The sequence below is a fragment of the Oryzias latipes genome, chromosome 7 (assembly GCF_053564925.1).
Source record: "Oryzias latipes strain Hd-rR chromosome 7, Olatipes_Hd-rR_3.1".
NCBI classification, from domain to species: domain Eukaryota; kingdom Metazoa; phylum Chordata; class Actinopteri; order Beloniformes; family Adrianichthyidae; genus Oryzias; species Oryzias latipes.
In genome coordinates this window covers 18692558-18717906 of record NC_136243.1, presented here as the reverse complement: position 1 = coordinate 18717906, position 25349 = coordinate 18692558, and the positions used below count along the sequence as shown (strand labels likewise).

Genomic DNA, 25349 nt, shown 5'->3' with positions numbered 1-25349 from the left:
GCCAGATATATAACCCAAGACTTGTGAGCAGCAGAGGAACTGGGAGACAGATAATCGCACTTGTTCACCCCAGACGTTACCTGTGTGACACCCTCGCAATGACAAGAGGGCCCAGCATCTGGGGGCCACGCAAAGGGAGTTTGGATGATACCACAATCGGTATTTTATAGAGCCTGTCGGCAGTTTTTGGATGCTTTTCGCCACTTTCCTTTGGAGTTACCTGGGGCTGTGATCCACCGGAGAACAGAGGCGAACTGAGTTATTAATCACCTCCACAGATCCGTGCATGAAACTGAGATCTGGGCCGCCATGAGTCGGAGAACACGAAGATGGATTTTAAGAGTTTTGCTTTGTTTGGGGATTGTTTATTTGAAAATTGGGTGAGCTGCGTTTACTTTATATCTACTATTCCACCCCCCACCCTCCTTGGATATCCCAAATTGTTGGAGAGCTGACAGATTGTCATACTTTAGTTTTTCTCAAGGGGCAGTCGGTGTAGATTTCCTGAAAAGTTGGTTTCTAATTTAATAAGGGGGAATTAGAACATTTTCATGCGTAAAAGTGGCTGCTTGCGTGCGCAATAAATCAACGAAGTGGTTTCTTTTGTCAGAGCGCGTAGAGAGAAAAACTTCTGAGTTTAAATCCTGAAAGGTGTACTTGAAATGACCCTGAGTTAAGGTTTAAACCGGGGGTCACATTTTTAAGTAATAAAAACTACAATTCTAGTGTAAAAAGGATTTTTATTTTACCCATCCATCTTTTATTGACAGAGGCTTCTCGTCGGTGGTGGCCCTAGGTGCGAGCATAATCTGTAACAGGATCCCGGGTTTGGCCCCCAGACAGCGGATTATCTGCCAGAGTCGCCCCGATGCCATTATCGTCATCGGAGAGGGAGCCCAAATGGGCATCAACGAGTGTCAGTTTCAGTTCAAACACGGGCGCTGGAACTGCTCCGCTCTCGGAGAAAGGACCGTCTTCGGAAAAGAGTTGAAAGTGGGTATGTTGCTGTCTGCTAACGTTTGTTTACATTTGAAGAGTACTTTTAGTAAACACAATTTATCAACAGATTATCTTAGATGAATTTGTCTCATAGCAACCTCATGTGTATTTTTGCAGATTTTCTTTCTTTTTTTTAAAAATAAAAATAAATAAAAATCTATCCAGCACGGTTCCCCTTAGTTCTATGGAGCTGTCCTTCCTAAAGGTTTTTGCAAACTGAATTCAAAACACATCTTTAATTGTCCTTCATTATTGCACCTGTGGAAGAAGCATGCCTTAAGGAACCAGTGTCCTTTACATCAGGTGTAGTTCTGTTTCAGACTGCTGCATGAGCGGGACCCTTTGAGCCTGTTTAAAGGCATTTGAAGCCAGCATTGTGACAAAGCTCTCCTGAATGTTGGCAGCGTTTCCTTTCAGCCCGGCAGAGTCTCTGGAGGGACATTTTCTCTGGTCTTTATCCTGTGTAGTGATGGGTGCTCCCACTGTAAAGATGTAGATCTTACCACGGGTATAAGTTACAGTGGAGAATAGCCAAGAGGAAAGCAGGCCTTAAAAGTGGAAAGTTAAGGACTTAAAGGGATCCAAAATGATGGATAGATCACCTGCAGAGGATGCTGAAATTATGCTTCGAGTTTTACGGATTGATTGTTGAAGCCATGATTAGACAAAAGTGGATTAAAGCGTGGAGGATAATCTTTGCAGAAAAGCCCAACATTCTTTAAGAAGATACCTGATTTAGTTTTATGGAATGAAAGCACCATTGTTCATTCCTTTAACATTGATTTGAGTTCATTCTAAAGCTAAATAATAAAACACACATATCCAGAAATGCTTAATATACACAATTGTGAGTGGCTTGGACCAGCTGTTTGAGGCATTGTGGCCTGCTGCTGTTGGAAAATAGGATTATCTCTTCATGCTAATGAACTGAAAAGAGAAAAAAAAGTGTCTGACAGCTTGCGCCTTTATGAATGCTTGGTTTTGGCCAATCAAAAGTTCTCATTTCCATTTAAGCCATGACTTGGACAGCCATGCCAAATAGATTGGTTGCACCGGTCAGATTAGAGCAGAAGGCCACTGGTTTTAAATGCACAGCATTGTTGATGCCCAGACCGAGGGGAGCTGTGTCATTTTGATGTTTTTTTCCCCCCTGAAAAGCAAAGGAAGATAATTGTATAATGCTTGTGTGATGGGGAGCTTGCAGGTTGGATATGTTGTTGATCTGAAATGTGCAGGTAACGTAGACTAATGGGGTTGAACACAAGGTTTGTGAGCTCTTATTTACCCTTCAAAGGCTTATGAATCTGCCATTTGCCATCAAACATCACAAACTCCTTTTTATGTCTTGTGGCAAACTTGTGTACTCAGAATTGTAGGGCAAAAAATCACCATTAACGACTATCCTCCTCTGACACACCTTTTTTCCTTTTTTGCCTTTGAGCCTTTAAGAGTCTGTAAAAATGTCTGCATAATTGATGCCTCAATATGGACTTTTTTTTCCCTTTTTCAATAGCAAAGGCACTCATCCAAGATGTTTATCGGAAACGCTGCAGGTTTACATAGTAAAACCGGGTGGCAGGAAGAAGCACAAAGAAAGTATGATGTTTGTTTAAAACAAACAGTGACAAGAGGAGATTATTTACATACAGATATGACAGATTTTGCAATCGCCAGTTTCCTGTTTGCATGATAATGAATCAGAGATTTAAAAATTGAAGGATCCTGGTTGCAGGTTAGGTTTGGGATCTCACACTCAAAGCTAGAATGTGCTCAGTGTTTCCATAACGTTTACTCTTCATTCGGGATGGAGAACTTTTTTCTGTCAGCGAGTGAGATTAACCTTTACTTTTTTGCAGATATTTCTGTATGTGTAAATGATTTGTTCGGCTGGACTTGGGTGCAGATAAGAAGGAAGATTCTGATGTCACTGCCTTATAAGTTTACACACAATGAAAGAAGTGGATCAATAGCCCTTCCTAACCAACAGCCCTCTTATTCATGCAGCTTTGTTGATTGTACTGTCAGCAGACATTTTGGTTCACAGGCAGGACAGTTTCCAGGTCAAATAAAAAAAAAAGGTGCTGTCCTTGAGTGATATGTTAGCAAGACTATGATGTAAAGTCAAAATGTGTTAATAATTGACCTGTTTTGCCCATCAAAGATGCCCTCTTCCAGATGTTTTCAAGTCTTTTGCACAGAAAAAGGGCACAAACCTTTATTTAATTAGTTAAATTTCAACGTCCCTTGACTTCCTTGACACTTGTTTCGGCTTCCCCAGGTAGCAAAGAGGCTGCGTTCACCTACGCCATCATAGCAGCAGGGGTGGCCCATGCCATTACAGCTGCTTGTACGCAGGGGAACCTGAGCGACTGCAGCTGTGACAAGGAAAAGCAGGGTTTCTACAAAGGATGGAAGTGGGGAGGCTGCTCAGCGGACATCCGCTATGGTCTAGGATTCTCCAAGGACTTTATAGATGCTCGAGAGGTCAAGCAAAACGCAAGGACGCTCATGAACCTCCATAATAACGAGGTGGGGCGCAAGGTAAGCAGTCAGAAAATGGGTCGCGTTTGACCTGTGAGATCATGAGGTTTGGGGCAAAAGACAAGCTCGAATGTTGCGCTGGAGGGATGGTTAAGTAGTCTCAGTAACTATTAACAGTCTCTGACATGCTTTGATGAGGGTGAGGCTTGCCAAACATTTAGAAGCCGGGGCCAAGCTTAAACAAGAAGTAGAATAAAGGGCCGCTTTTAACAGAGACGTTGAGTAAGTGGCAAAGCTTGATTCCAGCCCAGATCCAGGCACTGAAAACAGACTGACTTTGTAGGAAAAAAAAAGAGATTTTAGTCCAGTCCCCTCATGATTTGCACTGCTGGGACAGGATACAGTTACCACTGGGACAATCTGCAACAACAGTTTCTCCAATCGGGACAATTCACATACGGGGGTGATGTGTCTGCACATGCACTTTGAAGGGTGTTGACTTACTGTTTAATATATAAACTGGACCTTCAAGCTAAATCTTGCAAAGGTTTAAGGCATACATTCCTGCTTTTACATTCAAACTCTTCAATACTTGCTAATGGAAAAATAATCCATTAAAAAAAGTATTCAGAATAGACAGAAAATGTTGAATTCTAATCACCAAGAAAAAAGGGAAACCTAATTTGGTTTTTGATGATTTTTCCTTTATTTATTTAGCAGAGAAAGCGTTAAAAGGGAGGAGCTTGTGAAAAACACAAGGAGCAGTCTGTTAACAGATACCCCTTTTCTTTCCATCTTTTCCAAAACAACCTGTTTCACACAACCAACACGTCTGACACAGAGTATGAAAAGCTTCCTCACACACAATTGTGAGGCGCAGATCGTTTTCAATGCACATTCAGGGCCAAGGTTTCAAAATGGACCTATCCGGACAGCTAAATTGCCTCCCAGGGAAAAAGACTGTCCTGGAGGAAAGAAACTTCGAGCAGTCTCACTTATTTACCCTTCCTTCTGCGCTTAAATAGACCCTCTGTTTTGATAGTCACCCCCTCCTTTATTTATGCAAATCAAAAGCAGTGACATTGAGCAGGAGCAGCGTTCATGGTGCCCTGCTGGAAGACATGTGGACAATGGCTGTCACAAGTGTTGGTCACAGAACAATTGATGGATTAAGGAGCTGATGCCAAGGTTTTTATGAAGTGCTCTGCTTGGGGAAAAGTTCCTTTTTCTTTCTTCTTGTTCATATGTCCCCCCCTCACCTTTTTTTTTTTTTTTTTTTACTGTACAGCTTTCCTGCCAAGATCACAGCCATAAATTTTTCTCACAAGCGGCTTTTGGAGACCATATCACGTACCAAGCTCCTGGCATTATAGAAGAAAAAAAAAAAGAAAAAAGGAAATTGGAATTGACCTTGGTGCTAAAGAAAATTCCTGTGGCACTTCTCATTGTCATCAAGTCAGGGTTTAGTTGTAATCCTAGTCACTCGGCACCTTGTACAGTCACTCTTGACTTTTGTCGGTTGTGTGTGGTAACTGAACACACAGAGCCTGAAATCTGATACATGATTTTGGCTTCTGTGTATATGGTATCACACTGCTGTGTGTTGGGTCTAATCCTTAGCTGCGGTGAGCGAATAAGTCACATTGTTTAATAAAATTCGTCAAAAAGGTTATAGAATGAATTTAAATTATTTATTTAATACAAAATTTAATTGAAAAAGGTTTGGAAGGAAAGTCAAGATTATATACTTTCAGTGTTTTTTGTTGTTTCAGTGTAACCAAGTTGTTTTCCTGTTCTTAGGTTCTAGAGAAGAACATGCGATTGGAATGCAAGTGTCATGGTGTCTCGGGCTCCTGCACAACCAAAACCTGCTGGACTACACTTCCCAAGTTCCGCGAGCTTGGCTACATTCTCAAGGAGAAATATGCCCAGGCAGTGCACGTGGAGCCAGTCAAAGCTAGCCGCAACAAGCGTCCAAAATTCCTAAAAATCAAGAAAACTTATTCTTACCAGAAGCCCTTGGATACTGACCTGGTCTATATAGACAAGTCACCTAACTACTGTGAGGCAGACCATGTGACAGGGAGCCTGGGGACCAAGGGCAGAGTCTGCAACAAGACAATGGTGCAGCATATCAGCGGTTGTGATTTGATGTGCTGCGGTCGAGGATACAACACACACCAGTACTCCCGGGTCTGGCAGTGTAACTGCAAGTTCCTGTGGTGCTGCTATGTCAAATGCAACACCTGCAGTGAGAGGACAGAGGTTTACACATGCAAATGAGAGTATTTATTGTGTGCGCATGAGATGATGTATGAGAGCGTTTTTGTGTGTTTTCATAGACATGTTTGGGAAAAAGAAAGAAAAAGAAAAAGGCTGCTGTTGGAGCCTTTTTTTTATATATAATGGACTGCTACTGTGCTGTCTGTGCTGCACCATGAAGATGGGCATCACCGTTCTTTTTGCACATAAAGCTCTTCACCCATCTTCTTGTGCCGTTGGGATGCAGCACTGAGGGCTGTGAGACAAAAGGAAAACTGCAGGCTTGCATATGGATCCTACACAAAGGAAGCAAAATGTTAAGACTTTAAGCTATACAGACATTTTTACTGTATGGATTTTGCCAAGTGAAATGAAAAAAAAAGGGGGGGTGAGACGATGGGCAAGACAAACTGCTTTTTCTCTCAACGCCTGTGCACAAATTAAATGACACAGCCATTTGAAATATTTAACAAACTATATGTAGAAAGGAAGAATTATTAATATTAATTTATTACGTAAAAAACTACTGATTTTTGTGCTTTACAGATAAGAGATAGCTATGTTTCATAATTTTGTAGTTTATTAAAACAAAAATGTCCATGGTTAAAACACTGGATTTGTATCTGTCTGGATAATATGAAACATTGTAGTAAACATATTGTTCCAGGGGGATCTACTGTAAGGTACTGAAATCCACTTTTATGTCTTGTCAAAACCTTTTTTTCCCTTTGTTTGCTGCTAGTCTAGAAAACTCCACATGTTGAAGTCGAAGGCTTAAAAGCTGACCCCCCTGAGTGGCAAGGCCTACTTCAAGCTCATTTAACTGGATTTTGTCTGATCAAAAACACAGACACAGCTTCCACATTTGGTTTATTATTAAATAATAGAGTATATATTTGTAAAATCTTATTTTTATATGATGTTTTATTTATATCTTCTTTTTTTGCATGTTTGGTGTCACATATTGACATTGAGGTGAGTTTTTAAATCCCTGTGAAAAAAAAAATCACTACGTATGTAAATTGGCCCAGCTGTCACTGCCAGAGTTGTATATTTTATGAGGTAGAGACTGTTTGTGTGTCTTTGGTGTTCAAATCTTTGTTTTTACTGCATTTCATGATCACTACTGGTGAAATACAGACACAGAATAACACCTAACAAGACATTATTTGCCTTTTTGTCTCATTGGATATTATTGTTTACATTTTTAAAAAAAATCCAAGAAATCAAGAAGTATGAGATATGGAACGTTTTCTTTGCCAGTTTTACAAAGATGTAAGGCATTTTTTAGGATTCATAAGATTTTCTCTTAGTAATATAATCTTATGTTGATATAGAATTTATATATTTTTTATAATTGAGTGTGACAGCAGACACTGACCTTTAGATTTTAAGTCCCAGTTCCATCATCTTTTTTATCAATTTTCAAAGCATTCCCAGTATTCTTTTAATTACGATTATGCTGTTTCTTGCCAAAATACAAAACAAAACAACATTTTTTCTGGGAAATAGTTTCTGCATAGCAGCAGTAATTTATTAGAAATTTGCCTCTTAGTTGTGGGCGGAACTGTTGGTGTGAAGTAAGTCCCCATTTCCCATCATCCATCTGTTTACTCGCTAGCTTATAACCCCAACCTAACATTACTAGTGCAACTAAAATGGCGAACAATATTGGAGCAATCCAGCAGTACAGTTTGGATCCAGATACCAGCTCACACAGGGAAAACAAAGACGTAAATGGATCTAGTCATCTAAAAGTGGATGCATCAGAATGGAGCGAAGCAGGAAGCTTGTGGCTGGCTGATTGTAGTTAACACGCCACAACTGCAAGCCAATTCTAACTGCATCTTTTTGCCTGCTCCTGGTTCACGGTGATTTGAATAAGGAGATATTCAGAAACGCAATTTTAAGGTAAATTTCTTTGTCCCCCATCATGAGGACAAGAAAATGTTAAAAACATGCTTCTCATTGGAGTGGGTCTTTAAATTAGTTCTTAGGCTAATAATTTAATATATTTTAGAGAGAAACTAAGTAATAGCAACTATTGTACATAGATGCGCTTTGAGAGGACAAGTCCAATGTGTGAAATGTCTAACTAAAAGAGAGACGTTCTTTGAGAAGGGAAAGTTATTCAGTCTTAATTGAGGACCCATCGTGCAGACTGGGAAGCGGCTGTGTGAAAGGGAGAAAAGGGTTTGTGCTCTAATAGCAGGGTACCCTTGTAATTGATGAGGCTGGTTGGGTAGACGTGTCACACTGATGACTTGCTCAGTTGGGGGAGTGGAAGTTGTCAGGTGATAGATGACTCGCACATCTGCTTCATTCACTCCTGAGCCACTAGTTGCTACAACAACTCCTGTGCAGCAGAGAAAATGCAGGGCGGTCTCCAAGAGAGGCCGGCCGACGTGTCAGGAAAATGTTAACGACGCTAAAGCCCACAGTCATTACAGATTCCACTCTCATCGGCCTGGAAGTGGAGCAAGCAGACGGCCCTGAAGGTGTTGATGGAAAAGCTGCTCCCAACAATCTCCTGAAACTTGTAAAGTTTTCACCTGTATTTTACATATTTGTTTTCAGTAAAAAAAATACAGCTTCTCTGTGGAAAGAAATGTGGGAAACCAAAACTGTTGGTTTAACTAACAAAACACAAGCTTAACTGTGTGTCAGGGGGGTAAAAAGAGGGAAAACGTGGGTAAAACCCAAATAAAAAAGTAAAATAGTGGCTTGTCTGTTTGGCGCAAGCTTTCAGCTTTTGTAATGTTGATACAAAAGATTTCTATAAGAGCAGGCAGCAGCTAGAAAAGCTCTAGTTAAAACCAAACTGGTCTTCTATGTGCAGAACTTTGCATTATCTCATGAACAATACACTTGCATCCTCAACTCTTTCAGGTCCCCCTCCCTATTTTATCTGCAGAAATCCAACATTTGAATGACAGCAGCAAAGACCCACCTTTGAATGTCTGAAGTTAAAAGCTGACGCCAAGTTCCGCCATTACAGATTAATCATTAAATTCTAAACCATTAAATCAAATTTTCAAGGCAGGATGTAGGGTTTTTATTCCCAGCAGCTTCGCCAGGTAATCCACCTGTGCTGTTTGCCTGCCAGGTGCACAGCAGAGACCAGAGTCTTTTCATCCCAGCTCAGCATCAACCCCAAACGCCCCTCGCTTTGATTCTCTTATTGATATTTTGTCAGGATCACTAGAAGGCTGATTATGATCTTAGCTGTGTTTCTTTATAAACAGTTCCAGGCCCATGTTCAAATGTCCCGGGTTCTAATATCCATGTTGTGCTGACGTTTGATGGCGTTGCCCTTTGGAGTTTTGTTTATGAACACACACAAACACACAGATCCTGGCTCCATCACCTGCAGTGGTTGGGAGGCTGTGGTGGCTGCAGATTTATGGTTGCCAGTTGGGATTGCTCCCTTTTGTTATTGCTGGAGGTTTGCCATGGCTTACCTACCTGCTCCCATGACCTCTTACATCAGAGACGCCCAGCTCTGAGCTGCAGCCAGCAATTAGCGTCAAAGCCGACAATGACTCTTTTAAACAGATTTAAGCAAGACGCATCCTGCTCTGTTTTATCATTAGATCTGCCTTAATGGCATGAGCGATCAGATTTATAGCTGAAATAAAGTAATGATGTGCTCATTTCAGGAGTTTCTGAGTCATATGCTAATCACACACCAAACTGCAAATGTAAATAAATACAACGCTGAAAATCCCACCTGCAAAGAAGAACTCTGTTTTACCTGGAAGGAATTTTTAAATGGTTAATCCTTCAAGGCTTTCAGTATGGCACAATATTTCACTCAAGCAAGTGAACAAGAATAAAGACAATAATTTGAAGGAGGAGGAGCCAGAAAATATGCTATCCAGTCTGTTTCTCCCATTCTCACACTTCGGCCATAAATCTTCTGACACATGATTTTGTCAGTCATACTTTTGTTTTTCTTCTGGTTGAGACATGCACAAGCACCTGAGCGCTGCACACTAAATTGCAGAGCACAGGGTTGTCTTTATGTGATTCCAGAGATACTGTAAGGGTACAGAGCTCATTCATGCACTCTTTTAACCGCGTGCTCTTTGAGACCGGGCGATGAAAGCAAGAGATAGACGACAATATCCACTCCTCACAAGAGAGCTTCACTACTGTTTGGCCCTGACAGGGTCTATCTGACTTCCCATAGTCTATCTGATTTCACAGGTAAACATATGGTCAAATAGCCGCAGGGTATTGTCAGGGGCATTAAGGTAAGAACAGACTGAATAAGCTCAAAGGGGGAATTTTGACAGAGCCGTTTACGGTGATTCATGTCGGCATACCGGCCTGCTTAACCTGCCGTAAAAGGCTTTCGAAATATTAAAATAAAGAAGAGTAATGCATCTGAGAAATGGTGCAACTTGGAAAAAGCTTGTTAAAAAAAAAAACACCATTAATGGCGTGCTGCAGTGTATCTTTGCATGATCTGGGTCCCCCATAAGACACTTTTCTTGTTTTTGGAGAAGTGTGGAGGCAGAATATAGAGGGCCCTCATATCTACCTGAAACACACACGCATGCAGACACACACATGAACATTTAAATATATCACCTGAGCCAAGCTTACAGTAATCCCTGGATGTCTCCGTCATCCGATCACGGGATGTTTTGAGCAAAAACACCAAACTCACTACAACCCTTTAAGACTTGGAGACGCTTAGGAATATCAAAGAGTCATATGCCTGTCAGCCGCTCCATACTTTCCATGACAGCTCCTCTTCGACCTTCCAAATGAGAAGGTAGCAGCGTTTGCTGCATTTGATTAGCTGATTCGTATAGGGAAAAGTAGCATCCATTGCTCTGAAGAAAGCCAAGAAGGACATTTGCATATGCGTTTATCTGCCAGCGTACAATTCTTACTTTCCTTTCAACTGTCAACTTAGTAAAAGGTGCACGAACAAGTTACTGGGAAGAAAACATTCTGCCTGTGCTTCACCTGTGGTGTCATAACTTCCAGGCTCATGACTCCGAGCTTGAGTTCAGAGGGAGTTGCAGTGAATTCTCTCCTAGCATCTTGTGGCCTGTTCAGACTTGCACCTAAATGTATCATTGCAGAAAGCCATGAAACAATTTGAGCTGATGCTGCCAGTTTAAATAACTAAACAGTGTGGTCAGAGCTATTATATCATTAATCTTCTACCTCTCTCCCCTTATGCTTTGCCAAGATCTAGGGACACCCTCACCATCAACTGAAATGAGTAAGAAGATAGCTGAAAGTACTTCTTTTGATATGTATCCCACGATGCAGGTGACAAAGAGGTTTGAAGTCTGCGCCACAGAGCTTTTCATTTAACTTATCTTCATTTCATTCCTTGCTGCTGGATTGAAATGCATGTTTCACGCAAGCCTTTGAAAGGAAAAGAATTTTCTACGACAGCATTTGCTCGCATCAAAACAGCTCTTATGTGCGTATAGGTCAAACTCAGCGTATAATGCACTGATGTCATGAACTGTAATAACCATTTGTATAGGGGGTTTTATGTCCGTGGTTCCCTGTAAATAACAGCCAGTGTTGGCTGTAAACAAGCCTGCTCTCTGACGTGTGATGTCTCAGGTCATTTGCTCATTCTTCCAGACAAAACATTTTCCTTTTGTCGACTTTGCACTCACACCACATTGCCATCAAGATCCAAATCTTTTTAACAGGAGAAGAAGGAGAAAAGCTGAATTGACAAGAGGTAGTAAAGTGCACAGTGACCTCGGAGTCGCGCAGGTCGTGCAAGTGACAGTGGTGGATGAGGCTGTGACAGTGGTAGATGATCCTACAGTTCAGCACAGGGTCATAGGTTTGTCTGTAGGGCAGGAGAACACAGCTGGAAGCTCTGCACTGAGGTCAGCTTCAGTGATGGTAATGAGATAAAGAATAGAACAAAAGAGAGACAGAGAAATTGATCTGTGAAAAGGAGCTCACTTTCACCCATCTTCAGTCACTTTAAATAGCCTTTTTGTACATACAGTACATTGATTTATGAGTATTGTAATGTTATATTGTTGCTGGATTCATAAAGGAAAGCTCAATGGACTTTTTCATTGGTTCATTGTGACAAACTGGAGTCTTGTGAAATCTAGCGTAAAAACCAGACATTGACAAACACCCTAAAGTGTTCGGGTAGGAAGTGTCTGATGCTATGCTGTCATGTAGCCAAAAAATAAATAAAACACACACACAGACAAAAAACTAATCTTCTGTCACTGGTTTGGTCATGTGTCGATGAAACCCGTGCTTCAAGTGCATCCTTTCCACCAAAAGGATGCCAAACAATACGATCATGACTAAGATCTGATGTCACCTCCAAAGCAGCAGCAATGCAAGTTGGCACCAATTCCACAGTGATCATTTCCATCATAAATCAGCGCTCTTCAAAAGGAGAGGTGTCTGGTGATGGAAAGAGCATTCCACACAGAGTCAAGTCTGCTGCCGTGACGGGATCTCACATAAATAAAGTGCAAACTTTTTTTCTGTTCTTTTTTTTTTCTGTGGTTGAAGACTTCTCCTGAGAAAATACCTGATGAGGAAAGGATGAGGACAGATTACAAGACAGGTTTTCTTCGAAAAACAAGTGTTCTTGAACTCAGAGTAAGGTGACGGAAATGTAAACAAGCATTTTAGCATTCTTTTTTGTTGTTGTTCTCCATAAAAAATGTTGAATATTTTTCATGGTACAACTAAACCTGCCATAGACATTTGACATTGTGGACTAATGAGGCTTAATCTACATTTGTTATGTTTTGCTGCCATAGGAAATCCCTTGTAGTCCTTTTTGACACACTGACAGCTTGCACCGGAGATCTTACAGCCACTGTGAGCCTTGAACAGGAAAAATTGATCATACAGAAAAGACAGATGGGGACTATTGCACAACCAAAGATTTTCACCTTTAACATGCAGTGACAGATTTATTGGCCACCTGGGGGCAGTGAAAACACAAAACTTTACCTTTGGTTTGAGGGACTTGTCAACTGCTGTTTATTTGTCCATTCCAACATTCTGAGGGTTCAGTAATGATTAATTTGGACTTGAAATTCAGTAAGTCTGGTGTGAATCTACCTGCATAAGATTTTAAAGTGAAACGACTTCAACCATTGAAGATAATTACAGCATTTGTCTGTGGTTTTGCTCTTCTGTTACATCACCATCAATTTTCTTCTTGAATTGATTTAGGGGTTGACAGTACCATGAAGAAACTCAGAAACAAATCCTTGAGCTTTATCTTGCAATGTCTGCATCACTGCCCGATCACCTGATGTGAGAAACTCACTGAGTTCATTAAGCACTTGTGCTGCAGCATATAAGGATGCAGCCGATGTAAAGCCGAGAGCACTCACTGTGTAAACTGCTTCCTAATGGATGAACAGTTCAGTAAACAGCATGTGCTTCAGAGGAGAGTAACTTTTAAAGGCAGAGTGCAAACAACATGGGGAAAAACAGACTAAACAGTTGCTATATTTTGTAATTAGTTTAGATCTAAATATTTAGCACTAATATATCTAACAGGTTATGGAAAAGCTCTCTATTATTCTAGGACACAATGGTTTACCGGTATATAGACTTGTGTGGAGTGTGTAAAGGGAAAAAGTGTTCTCTTAGTTAACCTGAAGCTTTATTATGATTATCATGGGTTCGAAGTGTGGTGCACGGCAAATTGTTCTATAATAAAAGCACTACAATTGATGGCACACATCTCATAACTGTTAAGCTATATTCACACTGCCCCTGGCAACGCATGTTCAAGCAACCACTTCCAATGAAAAGTCTATGTTAATGCAAGTAAATGTGTGTTTCAGGCTTCCTTGTTCAGAACTTTCGAGTTCATGTGTAGCTAAGCAAGTTTCTACAACCCTTTTCTGGTTTCATGTACAAAACATGGAGCCACTGAAAATGCATTGACAGTAAAATTAATAAGAACTTTGACACGTTAGGGACTCGGATTTGGTAGTGATGGAAGTGCCAACTGAACATTGATCAAATTAGTAGTTGTGGTTTGTGCCCAGCTGGAATTCTGTAACACCAGGTCTTTCGTGATTTAGGAATAGAGCTGTGAAAGAAAAATCCTAGAGCAAAATTTGCGTTTCACACCAGAAGGAAACAGTAGGGAAAAAAAGAAGAAGCCCCTCTCAACTTGTCCAATGTGAACACCGTGGACTAAAAACACATTCAAGAACCAGTGTTTAGAGCATTCTTGAACATGCGTCACAGTCCCGGTGTGTCCATAGATTATTAGTCAGAGAAGAAATTCAAAAGAAGAATCAGAATGTGACAGATTTCTATGGCCTTAAATGACAGGTTTATCTCGAAGACAGACAGAGACAGAGACAAACAGTACCTCAGAGTTGCTGCAGACTTTCCGTACATCCTAGAGGAGCATCAATTCACCGAGTGTGCACTGATCTTTCCTGGGGGGAAAACTATTTTCTACCACTGTCCCTCTTTGCAGCAAACTGTAGTTGTCGACATTTGGTTCAAACAATGATAAATTGGTGCCTTTCAGTAGTGGAAACTTTCTACTGTTTTGAACATAGTCTACTAAGCTGAGGGCTCTGCAGGATTTCACATGTTGATGTTTAAAGACATTGTAGATTTCCGAAGTCAGGCACACCGACGGATTATAACTCTGCTCAACTACCCACAACAGTGGCACTCCTATAAGTAAGTGCCTTTTGAAACGCTGACAAAATTGGACCAATGGCTGAAAGTGAAACAGTTGAATTTACCTTTTGCCAACAGTAACTGGTTGAATATGCTTTACAGTGAAAGAAACACTCTAGCCCTTGTCTCACAAGCTGCCTCGAAGCCAGTCAGGCAGGTTTTTTGTAATTACATGAAAAATGGTTTTGGTTCCTGCGGGGTTTTGCTCACATTGGAGAGGCAGAAGAGATGTCTTTGCATGCCTGTGAATGTTTACCATGAGCAGAGAAACAAACTAAAAAACTGTAAAAGGTTAGAATATCCCAGGATAAAAGTTTTCCATGTGATTTCACCAAAATTCCGTGACCATAATCTAAACCACAACCTGCCAGCAGTATTGTCAATACACTATCCAAACACTACTAGCATAAGCATTCAAGCAGTTTGTTCATGCACCCTTTCCCGGTTTGTGTTAAATAGTGTGAGATTCCTCCCTAAATCCTGGAGATCAGTCAAAATCTTTGCAAAACATGCCTTGAGCAACATATTCAGGAAAAACCCTGGTGTTGTTAAAGGTGGGGAGCATAAGCTGAAAATAGATCCAACAAGCATCAGTTCAGTCACCCAGCCCCACCCTAACCCTTTTTCTCTGACAACTTCATAATTAATCTTAGTTGTATGGATTTTTGGCATCAAAAATAAGCTTTGATTTTATAATATGAACTTACTAGACTGTCCTAGAGTCACACCACGGGCTGTCTGTGGGCTGCTGGATTCAGGTGAGAGTAAAATCTGTCTGGAACTCAGAAGCCTGCTGATGCTTGCGTATCATCACCTCTTTTATCACCTGAAGAGAGTCATCCTGCCAACTATGACAGTAATTCCACCTGAGAGGGTCACACTGACAGAGCTGTCAGCCCATCATGCTTGAGCAGGACTGACTGAGTGCGCACATTTGCATTACAACTCATGCTTTCGGCTGATTCCGCCTTATTTTGGTCAGCTCTGTCAGCTGATGTTTGGGCTTTCTGGATTTATGTATTCAATAAAAAGAAGAGCAGCACATTCCACCAAAGTTGTGTGCCAACTTGCGGAGCAGTATTTGTACACAGAAACCTGATTTCACGTGTAGGAGAAGGAAACTGTTAAATTCTCCTACTTTAGCAACCAGGAATTCTTTGATTCTACTTCAAAACTCTAGATGTTTACAATACTTTAAAGCTTGGGTAAAAAGAATGCCTTACAACACGAAGAAACAGCATGATTGACAAGAGTTATGAAATGTGTCTCATGGTACAATTAATAGATCAGGAGGCAACAGTTAACAGGCATCTGGTGCAGGAAAAGTGCCAACGTGCAGCCATTGGTTTTAAATAGCCTCCGGAGTTGAGCTGCTCTCAGTTTTATGGAAAGATTACGCTGCACACAAAGAGGGAATTATCACAAGTGCTAATTAAAAAATGCACCAGGCATCAAGTTTTGTGCAATTTTTTTCTGCTTCTTGTCCATAAAAGTTGCAGCATTAGCTGATTTGAATTCATACCTGAACTTGTGTTTGTTAGCTGATTACTGCAAACTCCTTTTTTCAAAAATTTTGCAGAACTTGTGGATGTTCACTTCATATTTGGAAACAGTTATCCCGAATTTAAAAGCTCACTGTGAAATGACATTGCGGTACACCAAAAAAATAAACGTATTACTTGATGTTTTTTTTGCCCTGCATTTTCGAAAAGGCTGGTTATGAGAGTCAAGCTTTTTTGGAAGAAATGTACCAACTGAAGAAGTCTCAACCACTCCTGTAGCACTTTGAACAGTGCTCAAAAAAGAGCTCTGGTTTATGAGGGATTTAAAAAAATGCTATAACATCTAAATAAATAAAGATTTAAGCAAAAACAGCCACTACAACGCAACCTAATGTCAACCGGTTATCGACCGAAACATTAACATTTAAAAGCTTTGTGCTGTTATTTACAGTCATGCAGAAAAGTAGATTTTTCCTTACTGGCCCATCTACCATCCTTGGATGCAATTTGCCAAGTTCACACATTTACACAATTTGGTGCGAAACAGGAAGCTTAAAATGTTGCTGTTCCACCAAAGACCTCTAGAGGTAGGCTGCAGAAGGGAGCCGTTTCTTCTAAATCCCATGTTAGAAAGTCAGATTTTACACTAAAAATAAATAAATGAAAAGTCTGGTACCTCTTTTTGTTGTCCATTTCCTTATGTCACAACAACAACAACTATGGGAGGGTGAAGTTTGTTTTAATCCAGCTGTTTTGATATTGGTGCTGAATGGTGACACAGTAGCTAGCGCTCACGCCTAACAGAGAGAAAGCCCTGATTCAAATCTTGGTGGGTACCTTCCTGTGTGGAGTTTGCATGTTCTCTTACCATCTTCCTCCCACAGTCCAAAAACATGCTTCAATGGTTAGTTGGATTCTCTAAATTGATCCTAGGTGTACATGTACGTATTCAGGGTGTACCTCATCTCTGCACAACTTTTGCTGGGTTGGCTTCAGTAGCTTTCTGACCCGAAAAGTATACAGCGGGTTTTAAAAGTGGATGGATGTTTTTATTTTACTTGTGGTCTAATTTCCACATTTTTAGAGGTGTGGATTTTTAATTGGCAGACAAAGACACAACAGAGCTTTGACCTTTCTTTTGTCCTGCATTAATACTGTTTTCAAAGTGCTTGTCTCACTTTATGCTTCACTTTTGCCTGTAGATCTCATGGGTTACATCAGCAAATCTAGTTATATATTGTGTGTTAATGTATATTTTCTGCTTATTAATTATCTGTCAGAGACTACACAAGCACCCTGAGAAACCCATCAAGCTTCTCCCGTTGGACGTTTTATTGGAAGGTATGAAATCTGAGGTAAAGCTTACGAACTGATTTATGTTGTTTATGATTGTTTAATAAAGAAGGGAAACACATTTATCCAACAAATATGAATGATTCATCATTCAAAGAGACAGTTATTTTCCTTCAGTTCTACGTTCCTTTATAAATTACAATGAGGCTTTGGGAAGGGAAGTGCCAACAGACTTCTTGACATCTTTCATTTTCATGTCTATTTTAATACCATGCTGTTGAAGTAAAAACTTCTTTCACATTTAATTATGGTAATTTACCATTTATAATGAAACACTCATAAAAATGTGTGAATGTACTGTATGTGTCAAAGCACTTCACGTCCTTTTATAGGGACAGCTTTGGTTTCTGTTCCGCAAACCCATATTGAGTAAATCTTTTTAGGCTCTTTTACACAATACTTCTTCAACCATTTTGGTTTGTATTGCTCAATGATTTATATACAACAAGAAGATGAAACTGATGGTTCACGTGAAAAAACTTTTTTTCCCAAACACTTTTTCGGGTAATGTAAGACTCTGTAAATCCAGCTTTCAGGAAGATCATAGACTTCTGCAAAACTGACAGCTCTGGGATCAACGACAAAGTCTTAAAAAAATTTTAACAAATAAATAAAATATTCAATCAGTTCAAGAAATTCTTTTAAAAACCTTGATTGTTTTCAGGTGCAAAAATAAGAACCCCAAGGCTGGCGCTCCTCTTTTTTTTTTGGGAAAAAATAACACATAACATTAGTTAATGAACAAACATAAACAATATCAAATTTAGATTAAAAAGCAGCACCAACCATTTGATTTATAGTTTGTTTGACAAAATTGTTTTCATATTGAGAAAAATAAACTAAACTAAAAAGAACAATATGGGGAGTAATTCCTGAACCACTAAGTTTATTTTCTATCTGTTAGGAGTATTAATTACAGTAGTTCATATTTGGTAAAGTTGGCAGATGAGGAAAACTTCACATTGGTTGATGGGTCCTAAACTTCAACTTTTTCAACAGATACAATCAAGTCAAAGCATGAAACTGGTTGAACACAACGCCTACAATATTGCTCAACTGTTTTACATTGACTCTCATCTATAATAAACTCTGGTAAAGCACAAAAATACCTTGAGTGGTAAAAAAATTATTCTAAGGTGGAATACAACTTTTGTATAGTGGTGGACACAGAAACACATTGATATTGTTAACATCAACGGCATTTGTTTTCTTTGAAAATGAATAGAATTAGCTGGAATACTATTTTTAGTGCTTTATTATTGATCAACATCTTTGTCCACCAGAGACTAGATAAATCACCAACTGTATTTTTACTGACCCTTGAAAGTTTTACTTTTATGTTTGTTACAAGTGTAAAATTCAAAAAGACCCACTTGAAAAAAAATAAAAGTTCATCATATCAGGAGAGACCCAATAAAGAAGCAGACAAAAAATTTAAAGGGAATAGTAGGGCCATGAATAAGTCAAAGTGGAAGGTCATAGGTTAAAAAAAAAAAAAAGCTTTGATCTAAGAAACCAGGAAAGTGGCAAACATGCATAACAGTCTGATAAGGGAGTCAAAACGTAAAGCACTGACGCAACAATCAGAAAAGACAAGAAAGTCTCACTTTCATAATGAAACTGTTATTTTACGGTTAATACTTTTCCCTTAAACCCTTTGTGTGAAGAAGGAATATAAATCTAGGTGATTTTTTACATTTTATTAAATTTCTATAATCCGCACTATTCATCCTGATTGGCTCTCATGGCCTATCTCAGCAGTTTTTGGATGAAGGTAACATACACCTTGTCAGGTTGCCAACTCACGCCCTAACTCGCCAATGTCAAACCTCTTATTTGCCCATGTGTGTGTGGGCTGCAGGAAGGAGCAGGACTCCCTGGGGAAACCCAAGCATAGAAACATGCAAACTCAACACAGAAAGGACAGAGATGATCTGAACCAGAATCATAAGGCTTGAGAGCGCAACAAAGAAACCAGCCCAAGTGTGTGGTTTTCTGAGAACCTTGTAATATTTGCATAAGGAAAAACGTAATCGGTAACCAATTGTAAAACTCAGAGCCATGGGCTTTTAATCAGCAAACAACAAAACATAAAAAGAATAGAAGAAAGATAAAGATTTAAAAAAAGAAACAGCTGTCTTGACATTTTCTTTTGGTCCTCCTTTTCCACATCTAGCCAACTTTGAAGTCTTGATTAAAGCAACTCTACGTAAAAAGCAGCAAATCCTGCTGTTTTAGAGCACAAGGATCTGAATTTTCATCGTGCATCTTTGAAATCATTTTGAGTCATCAGCTCCTGTGGGAACAAGTCTGCAGATAACCCAATCAGGAAGCCCATATTAGAGTCAATGAGGCAAGGGAGAACAACACACAAAAAACACAGCCCTGCAGGTAAAACAAATACTACATTTTTAAAGAAGAAACCCCAAGTCTGGCTAAATGGAATGCTCCGTAAAAACCGAAAGGGCTCTGTTTTTAAAACGTCTGAAGAATGATCAATTTATTATTATCTTAAGACAAAGCTTCTGGACTGAAAACTGTTTTACCACTCAAACCAAATAGGTCTGCTGTGATATGTCAGACTTCTCATCCCAGTTTAACAGCACAGCTCCCTGTCAAACCAAAAAGTGAGAAACACTCTAATGTGATAATAAACAAAACGTTTTCCGGCTGCAACACTTCAAAGCTTGTCTGATGCTGACATTGTGGAGATAGTCACAGTTGAATATGCCAGGATTTGACATACAGGAACCTTTTATAGGCCACCCAGGACTGTGTGTTTTACCAAACAAATATAATCAAGGTAGATAAGCACGCAGCCAAAATAAATAAAACCAAATCACGTTTTTTCTTTTCTTTTCTTTTTCAGATGCAAACCATCTCAGACGTATAAGAAGCGTACAAAAGTTTGCTTTCATGTTTTTGCACATCAAGGGTTTTTTTGTGGTTATGAGGTGAAGCAATTTCACTTTTTATAATCAAGACCTGTGCTGATTAATATTTCAAAAGCACAATAAAGGGATGCAGGGAGGATCTCACACAACGTTTTAGCTTTGCATGATGCATTTACAGCAAAATAAATAATATTTAAATGAAAGACTTGGAAAAAAAATTAAAGCATGGAGACTCTGTTGCCAAAAGTCTTCCTCAACTGCTGTTGTTCTCTTATCAAGTGTACTTCAGGTTCACAAGGATCTGCAGCTCCTGATCTGCAGGTCTGAATCTGCATTTTCAGCAGCTCTGCTGAGCCTGGCTGCACTTCAGATACTTTGGATCAGCCAGACTCCATGCCGTTTTGAAGCTCCGCTCTTACCCAAAACAAACACACACTGTCGTCACTATATCACATGCAGCGATGGCCAAGTCTGACTATCTGACCAGCCCTAATTTTGACCTCTGGTAGCTATATTTTATCAGTAAGTAGTCATCTAGACGAAAGAAGTTAACGTTGAGAAAAGCACAGTGAGAGTCAAAGAATAATAATAAGATATTCCCAACTAATTAAGCCAGCATCCGATCCATGGTGCAACCAGGTGAAATTCTCATCGTTTGAATGTGAGCACAATCAGGTGTTTTGAGAACTCGCAGCAGATACTCATCTGGAGACTGTGGCAGAGCTTCAGGGGAGGGCTGCTTTCCAGCCAATTGTTGGCTCAGGGCTGCCCTCTCTTGTGCATACCTGAGTTTCTGCACGAGTCTGCATGCCTTTGAAGGTCTTTGTGCGTTATTCGCTTTTAAGTTGCATGTACCAAAAAGCCTGAATCATTGAGACACACTGATGCGTTCAATAACCAGTTACACAAATCTTAGTCTCATGTGGTTGACTCTACCAAATGAAATCGGGGCTCCCAAAAAGGCCATGCAAAATAGTCACGTAAGATAGATTACAATAGCTATTATATCAGTTGCATTTGTGACCATGGGGGTTATTAGCAGTTAAAATATCTTCCTTTCTTCTTAATGCAAAAAAAGCTTCTCTTTTAAATCAGGCAGAAAGGTATGCACATTTTTTTCTAATGTCGCCTCTGGCCCTATTGTCAGGGCTAAGCGTGTTTTAGGAGGGCAGAAAGAAGACCCACAGCACATTCCATCTTTATGAAAATGCATCATTAACTGCTACTTGATTCAAATCAGGATATTTTCATTAGGTTCCATGTGAAAAGAAATGTTCTACTTGTTCATCTGATATAGGAAGGTATTGTTCTAACAGTTAATTAAGAAAGATTTTGAAGTAATAAATGCAAGGATTTTTGTGCATTATTACTATAGACAGATACATTTTTGTTGTTACAGTTATGATGGAGTCAACATATTTAACTCCAAACAACAATATCTAACGTGAAATAGGTTTTAACTAATTTCATGAATCAACTTTATGTTTTCTCAGACTTGGTTTAAGAAAAGACTAAAAGGAGTTGGAATTGAATTTACTTTGTAAATGCTCACTGCTTGTTTTCATTAATTACCCTGTAATTAGTTTTTCTTCGTGAAGATTTGATCCTGATCTCTCTAAAGTTGATTTTTCTCTCTGGAGCTGACTTTTTAAGCCCATAATGAATCTGTCTTGTAATTTCAAAGTCAGAGAAGTATCGTCATTCCCCTGTTATGTGTGCTTCTGTGTGCATGAACACATGCGTACAAGTGCAGGCATGAGCGTGTCTGTAAACTCTCACCAATTTTTCCAACACGTCTCCTGGCTTTGGCTCTTTCAGTGTACGTCTTCTTTGAAACCAGTACCATTTTTGACCCACAAAGTCCCGCAAATAAACTAAGTGGCACCTTCCAAAGCCTTTTCTTATGAACTGAGCCTTGACCCAAACATCCAGAGCTCAGATGATCATCATGCAGAAGCTGTATGAGACGCAGAGGAGACATGCAACCATCCTAGCGCTGTGACAGCTGTAATGAGCCCTCACATTTAAAGCTTTCTAGAAAGAAAGAGAAAATTTTAATGAAAGACTTTCTTAATGAAACAATGACAGCGCTTTTCAAACGGGAAAATCCCGCTTCATTAAAGACTTCTTGCTAAGATCCATTGGATTCGTCGGCTACAAAAGTATGCCAAAACAAAGGGATTTCACAAAATAACACACAATTTCAATTAAAATACCAGGTTCATGTAAATTATTCAAATAGTGACAATAACAGGGATACAACCTAATGTCTTTTCATGTGTTCTTTGAGTTGGAGAAATGATACCACCTGCAAACGAGTAAAAGCCCAGATGAAAAAGGCTGAAAGCTTCTTTGGATTAGCCTTAACCTTAGTAGTGGCACTGTGGGGACACCTAACATAGAATTAAATGTAATTATGAAAAAATGTTTCCAACCCAAGAGGTGCCTGTAAGAGGGGAATCAGAGAGGCTGTATTCATTTCACACAGCCCCGGGTGCTGAGAGGATATGGTAGTCCTTTTCATATTGGGAGCTGTTTGATCAGGCTAACTGTACTCTTTAGCTTCAGGTCTGATCTCAACTCCTCAACAGATTCTACAGAGACATTGCGTCTCCAGGCTCCTCTCATAAACACAGCTGAGATAGTGCGCTCACATCACAGGGTTGTCTCTTTTTCTTTTAGACAGCAGCAGATCCGAATACCTCACAGTGCCGCTATAACTTCCACCAAAGGTGTGAAATGTTTGGCGTGTGATTGCTGGCAGATGGATTGTGGTTGATAGTCTTCTTTGTGTAAAGAGCTGGACAATAGGGAACAGTGTTGTAGGACAAAAAAACGTCACCACAGACAGTTGCCGTGAAAAGAGATGCATGGGTCTATGAGACCAAAACTTGATAGCAAAGATGTCGTGTTGTGCAAGTGTTTGCACCTTGTGTATGCGATCTGAATGACTGAACAACAAAGCGCCTGAATAGGTTCAGTCAAAGCTCTAACGCTGATTCGGCTGCATTCCGGGAGATTTATGACGTGAAACACCAAAGGAAAGGAAACAATGATCTCATTCATGACTTGTCATTTTCTCCCACTTTTATCTTTGGAATTTGTCATGTTTTTTTTTTCCTTTTTAGAAAAATATTATATGTCCACTGTGTCCATATAATATCTATCTAGTAATATCTGAAGGCTTACTGTACAATCTTGACCTCTATTTCACTGAAAAGATGATAGAAACCTTTGCCATACATCTAGCTTAATGTCGTTTATAGTGAGGTATAGCATGTTCTTCTCTTCATAATCACACGTTTTGATAAAAGAGGTAAACCTGAAAGAAATCGGAAAAACACTTACATTCAAACATACATGTGACATTGAAATGATGTTCATTCATCCAAAATAGGCTTTTCTCTATAGCAGATTATAGACCCACTTCAATTAAAAAATGTGTTTTGGTGTTTTTAAAATGTTCTTGTAGCATTTTTCTGATTATGGAGGTCATATAAAAAGGAAATTTAGCTTGAAATTCAATTTCTAAATATTTCTTTATTCAAATCATAGTGAATTAGGGTCAGACAAAAAAAATGCTATTTGAAATAGCCTGCAGCTGAGACAAAGCAGCTACAGGCTCCCTGCTCCCCTCCATTCTGATGCATGCACTTGCAGACAACTAGATCCATGTACGTCTTTGTTTTCCTCGTCTGGTTCAAAGCTGTACGGCTGGATAGCACCTATATTGCTCACCATTTCTGTTGCACAAGTAATGTTAGTTTGGGGGGTGTGAGGGGCTGTGAGCTAGCAGGAGAGCACATTAGATCGATAATGGGATGCAGCCCTGCTGACAACTAAGAGACAGATTCCAAATGAACTACTGCGATATATATATATATATATATATATATATATATAAATAGATCAAAAAATGATAGGAGGTGGACTTTAAATACTTTTTGATGTAGATTCTACTTTTACCCCAATTATCCCCAGAGTTCAGATGTGACAGAATGCGTTGCTGTATGAGAGTTTACATTCTATTCAACATGGGGCTGCATATAGTAGAAAACCCGAGTCCTATGTAAAGTCTACTTTACTTGTTGGGACTTATCTGTCTAATAAGATCCTATTCAGAAATAAAAACAGGATTCTGCCTGAAATGGACACTTTTTTTTAATCTCAAGCCTACATTGTTAAGTTTGCTTAACAGTAACCTACATCGCCTGTCCGTCCTGGGGAAGGTTCCTCTTTCATGTGGACACCCCTGAGGTTTCTTATTTTTTCCAGAATCAGTTTTTTTTTCTTTTTAGGAGTTTATCCTTACCATGAAGGAGGGTCTAAGGGCAGGGATGCCCAGTTTAGTTTAGTCTGTTCAGTTTAGTTTAGCTATTAACTATTAAATTCTATGACTTTATGTTCTTTATGATTCATGTTGATTACACAATTACAGGTATGAATCCCATTGAGATGACTATTGTTGTAAATATGGGGCGATATAAATAAAATGGAATTGAATTATTGAACAGATGTGACTTAGATTGGCCACATTAAAAGGCCGCTCTGAAACATGGCATTTTGTGTAGTTGTGGGGGGGTATAGGGGGAATCATAAAACCGTTCACCATTTGCCTCATGCAGTGCAACACATCTCCTTCACATTTTTTTTTTTTTTATTGATTTATTTCAAGCATTGTAGTCAAAGCAATAAAGAATTTACACATATTTATCAAACTCATTACAGAAATGATGAAATGCATAGATTAAAAAGACAGAAAACAAAACAAATATGTCACTTAAATCATATATGCTTTATTAAATACAGTGATAATTAACTGAGGTATAAGTAGAGTTTGATTTATTGCTTGAAAAGGAGTGGGAAGAAGCAAGCTTATATAATCCCACCCCTACTGAGTTCATTCATTTGATAGTTTTACAGTGTTGTCAGATAGATTCTCTTCAAGTAACAAAATCCAGTGCCTAGAAATGATTGATGATCTTCAGTAAACATTCATTCATGATTTCAGTAAACAGTAACGGTACCGATATGTAATAATAATTGATCATCATTGATAACATCAAACTAGTTATTATTGCTACACATTGCAGATCAAGTAAACAAAATCAATAGCTTATTGATTGTAATTTAAACATTTCAGTAATATTATTGCACATTAGAATGT

At 39.3% G+C, this 25349-nt stretch overlaps 1 protein-coding gene across 1 annotated transcript; it reads left to right on the top strand.

Annotated features, from left to right (window-relative positions):
* Positions 1-30: 30 nt before the first annotated feature.
* wnt7ab (wingless-type MMTV integration site family, member 7Ab) lies at positions 31-6903 on the top strand. The gene is made up of 4 exons (XM_004070543.5): positions 31-380; positions 771-997; positions 3278-3540; positions 5281-6903. The coding sequence occupies exons 1-4, from the start codon at positions 310-312 to the stop codon at positions 5761-5763; spliced, it is 1044 nt and encodes a 347-aa protein (XP_004070591.1). The 5' UTR covers positions 31-309; the 3' UTR covers positions 5764-6903.
* Positions 6904-25349: the final 18446 nt, after the last annotated feature.

What these genes read in the sequence shown, in the direction of transcription:
- wnt7ab (XM_004070543.5), top strand. Translation starts at nt 310, where the DNA reads ATGAGTCGGAGAACACGAAGATGGATTTTAAGAGTTTTGCTTTGTTTG. An exon ending in CGGAAAAGAGTTGAAAGTGG is followed by an intron (nt 998 to 3,277) that starts GTATGTTGCTGT and finishes CGGCTTCCCCAG; the next exon opens with GTAGCAAAGAGGCTGCGTTC. An exon ending in ATAACGAGGTGGGGCGCAAG is followed by an intron (nt 3,541 to 5,280) that starts GTAAGCAGTCAG and finishes TCCTGTTCTTAG; the next exon opens with GTTCTAGAGAAGAACATGCG.